Below are 4740 nucleotides of genomic sequence, written 5' to 3'. Positions count from 1 at the left end.
TCAGTCATGGTGTAAAACGGTAAACTGAAAACTTCGTTTCATCTAACCCATGAGCAAATTCTTGATTTTGCATTTACACATTAACAAGTCTATTTACAATTGGTGCCTTCTGATGGTAGAAGTAAGGCTACTTGAAAATGGAATGTGTTTGAACTATGAACCTTGAGGTGCCTAATGAAGATCTCTCTTCCCTAATTATCCAAACAAATAAGCCTATTTGCCAAGACCGAATTAAACAAGCTCATCAAACTCCAATGAGCTTAAAATTATACAATAGTGTTCATCTTATTTATATAATTAATCCATCAAATTTGGTGGGAATGGAAAATGTATAACTATATAATAAACCAACAAAAAATAACAATTTGTAAAAAATGCAAACCTCTAGGGAAAGACAACATACAAATCATTTAAAGCTGATGATTATCTAATAAGCATGGCAGCCAAAATCTAATATACAGTAAACAATTCACCAATCGTTTAAATATGTATTCTCTAATCTCTGTTTCTGTTTCCTTTTTCTAGTCAACCCCTCATGACTGAGAAAACAGATTACCATTTGGTTAGTTTATCATACTAAGGGTGCTGACCGGCAGCTTTCCCACAGAGTAGAGCATTGCTAGGGATATCATATTCATTAGCAAGGCTGTGGACTGGAGTCCAGACCCTGAGATAAAGCTGCTGCCCAAGATACTGCCTCTCCCACAATGCAGATCTCATGTTCCACATACCCTGGTTGTCCAAGGAGATCAGTATTGCGGTCCATGAGTTTGGATATACCTGCAACAAAATGAATGCATATCAAGAAATGAAAAAATAAGAGTAAAATACATATAATGGAATGAAAATAGGTTCATTATCCTTGCACTGCTTCTAATTACATAGCTAAGCCGAAGGTCCATTTCCTGGCTGCAATTTGCAGAATGCATAATGTTCATGTAAACTGCCTAAGTTGTTACATTATATGTCTAATTTTTGGGCTATGGATTTTTCCACCTCCCATTCTCAAGTGGATAATATCTTTGCTTTTACAAAACTAAAATCCCTAGAACCATGGATTTACAGGATTAGTTTACCTGAGCAGTGTGTCTGGTAATTGCATCAACTAGATTGTATGAGCGTCTCTTGGCTGGAGTCCACTGGCCATTTCCATAACTGTAGATGGTGTGACAGGAATAATTAGAACCTAGTTAAGTAGCAAAGTAGATGCAATTAAACATTTTGACTTACCCAACAACCCAAAAGTCATAACCATCAAGATGCCATGATTGCATGGCGTATTCATTGTTCTGGAAAACAACTTCAACAAAATCATGGAGTGATGCTGGTATAACAGAGGTAGCTACATATGCAGGACCACCAGAGGGAAGGCTTTGGATGGAATCCACACTGAAGACTCCCGGGATATTAAAGTAATCAGCAAGCTTCAAGGGGGTATCAGGATTAACATAGGAGACCCTGTTAACTGCATAGCGCTTCTTTCCATTTATTAAAGGTGCTGAATTGGCCAAGACAATTGTCTTTTTAGGAATTATCTTTCCGTAGTGAAATGAGCCCTGAGGATTGGGCCTGGCTGCACTTGCAGTCAGATTCCACCTTCAAGTAAAAAAAATAATAATAATGAGGATTAATATAATCATTCTACACAAATAACTAATTGTTTACACCTAATATTCTTAGATGAAACAGTGTCAAGTAGTTTATCACTCCCCTCGGTATGTTCACATCTACCTTGTGAATAGCAAAGTTTTCATCTATACCTGTAAGTTCTAACATGCCTCATAGACCAGTGAAATTGGCCAGTAGGAGGAGCAGGCAGGGGTCCAGAGGCTGGGGCCTTAGAGTTTGTGTAGCGTAACACTGCAGTTGCAGTGAGGACTTGCTTGGTAAAACGAGTGGATGCAACAATGTAGTAATCCTTTGGAGGCTGATTTAAAGTTACTAAGACAGCTGCAGATTGTCCAACATGCACATCAAGAGAGTCATATATATTCTGGACGGTGTGAGATCCTTCAACTTCAACCAACTTCATCGTATGACCCTGAATCCTGAAGTTTAAGGAAGTTGACAAGCCCACATTTGAGATCCTGAACATATAGGTTTTACCTGAAATCAAAAGGCAAAAAAAATGTTGGTAAAAGAATTTCTAAGATGGTACAAAATAAAAAAGTTTAAACACTAAACATCCTTAGGAAGTTGAGAATAACGATAACGGCAGAAAATGACCTTGATCACCGCTGAATGTAGTATGAGTCTGGCCATTTATGAGCACTCCATCTGGAAGGGGAAGAGATTTTCCTGAGTCTAAAGATGCCTGTAATGTCTGCAAACATAAAGACAAATTAATATGGATTTCGGAGGCAAAATAAGAAGTCAGAGCATTACAAAAAATATGTCTGCAGAGGAAACTCAAGAAACAAGTAGCCCTTGGTGATTAGCTCACTGTTACCTAGCATTGAAGGAAAGGCAGTATTTTGAAATGAAAATTTCACCAAACCATATGATGATCAAATTCCACCTAATTGCCATGATTTTCATTGCTGCTTTATTTCATAACTTTCGATTCTATAAGAAAAGAGGGAAATGGTAGCTTACAAAAAACAATTCAACCCAGTTAAAATTACACACATGCTTTTAGATTTATAGTCATCTAAAGCAACATCTTAGGCTTCTTAACTGTGGAATGGAGTGCAAATTTTCCTTAGACGAAAAAGGGAAATGCAGTATATTCAGTACAAAATTTGAACAAGAAAGAGAACAAAACACATAAGCACAATCAAACAAGCCAGAACCACTTTGCAATGTCTGGGAAGAAATGAACTGCTTAGACATGAAGAAGAATCAGTATGATTTGCAAAGCCACAGAGGCATACTCAGATAGAAAACATAGCTTGCTCACCTTGTGATTCGTCTTGTACCAATCACCAATAAGCAGAGTGAAATCTCCATCAGGGGTTGCAAAAGGGATTGGAATTCTAGGTCTCTCATATACATTGAGTGCGCCATACCCTCCAGCAGCTCTGTGAAGTAGAGTTGAAGGGAAGTATGTGAAGGTACCAATCTGATCCTTGGTCTGGAACTTGTAAGTGTAGTTTGAGTTTGGAGGGATGGGGCAATTGGTTCCCAGCACTCCATCTTGCCAAGAGTTCTTCCTTTGTTTAATCCCATTCCTATTGACAATGCAATAACCAGACATGAAAAAGAAATATTAATGCAAAACCTTGTCAAAGTTTTTTTCCCCTAGCAGAAAGCACATGATTAAAAATTAAAAACTAAAAAAACGCACGAATTATAAGAAGCTAACCAAACAGAGCCCTAAAAGTAACTAAAAACTTTAAAACCTCCAGAAGGACCAGAACCAGGATAAAAGCAAGTTCAGTAATTTTCATGTCAAGGTCACTAAATCTGGAGCAGAGATTTGGCTGAATCAGGAACACATTGATTGTTTCTTCTTTTACTCAACTTTCAAATTCACCAGAATTCCAAATAATGCATGTTAAACCACCATTTTGCTAGAAAGAAAAGACCCACATTGTGGATCCTGATTCTTGAAGGAAGAGTGAAATTGATAATTTGCTATTCCCAAAAAAAATACCTAAATTACCCAGCAGTTTTCCTTCTTCCAGGTTTCAAGGATTAATCCTTTTGAGTCAGAAGGAACAACATAGACTCTCATTACATTTCTGAATTCAGAACATTGAGTAAATAAAAAGATAGATAGAAATAGGAAAACCCAGAAACTAACAGTAGAAAATGCAGTGATAGGAGAAAAAAAAAACTCACCAAGTCAAGAGGAAAGGTTGGTCCAGCTTGTTGACGAGATTGAGAACGATATTGTCATTAGTGACCACATCGAGTTGAGGACCAGGGAATTGGCCATTGATAAGGATGACCTTTCAAGATTCAAAAATCAAAACTTGAGACACCCAAGAAAAAAAAAATCCAAGTTTACAAATTTACGACGATCAGCACCCAAAACAACCAAGCAAGAAGCATAACCAACCTGTTGGGCTTCACCAAGAGGAGAAATAGTCCCATAAGTCACAGTCCAAGTATAATACCTATATGGGTCATCTGCATTGACCAGAGAAACACCGAAAACAGCCAAAACTCCACAGAGTAAGCTCAGAAACAGTACTTTTCCCATCGAATCTGCTAAAATTCCACTGAACCCAGTAGCCATCACACCAAAACCAGTTAAGTAACGAATAAGGCATCACCATCAAAGTCAAAGAAGGAACACAATATTACCACTTACCAAAGTTGGTGGTTCGTTTCAGAAGCTTTTGGGTCACTGTCCAAACAAGGGATGATGGGTGAGGCTTAAATAGAGGACAAGGCGCGAAAGGAGCTTCACTGGTTCAGTGTGAAATGTGGGCTTGCATAGCACAGAATAACACTTATCTTTCTTTAAACAAATATATAGAAAAAATCATTCAAAATGTGGGTTTGTTAATTTGGCATGTATATTTTAAGATTGTAGATTGTGATGATATTCGGCGCAATTCACGCGTTTCGGTGTTCAGCAATCATATTTGCTTTGAACACAAGTTTTTTCTGAATAGAAATATTATATTTTTTTTGTTAAAAAAAAAGGCTATTTTCTTGAAGCTGTAACGAGGAAAATACTTTTGACCAAACATCCCTTTAATTGCGCTTGATTATTGCTTTTTTTTTTTTCTTTTTTCTTTTCACTTTGTCTTATATAAGGTATTATTTCTTAAAGAAGCATTGAAATTA

General features: G+C 37.1%; 1 protein-coding gene across 1 annotated transcript; it reads right to left on the bottom strand.

The window, feature by feature from the left end:
- Positions 1-310: 310 nt before the first annotated feature.
- On the bottom strand, positions 311-4435 carry LOC110667374 (L-ascorbate oxidase homolog). The gene is made up of 9 exons (XM_021828185.2): positions 4259-4435; positions 4004-4166; positions 3784-3893; positions 2900-3170; positions 2227-2323; positions 1761-2106; positions 1231-1596; positions 1077-1155; positions 311-780 (listed from the first exon to the last, which is right to left on the bottom strand). The coding sequence occupies exons 2-9, from the start codon at positions 4145-4147 to the stop codon at positions 577-579; spliced, it is 1617 nt and encodes a 538-aa protein (XP_021683877.1). The 5' UTR covers positions 4148-4166; positions 4259-4435; the 3' UTR covers positions 311-576.
- Between the last annotated feature and the right edge of the window lie 305 nt (positions 4436-4740).

Source organism: Hevea brasiliensis, chromosome 10 (assembly GCF_030052815.1).
Source record: "Hevea brasiliensis isolate MT/VB/25A 57/8 chromosome 10, ASM3005281v1, whole genome shotgun sequence".
NCBI classification, from domain to species: Eukaryota; Viridiplantae; Streptophyta; class Magnoliopsida; order Malpighiales; family Euphorbiaceae; genus Hevea; species Hevea brasiliensis.
Note: the sequence above shows the minus strand (reverse complement) of the source record. Positions and strands in the feature narration are given on the sequence as shown.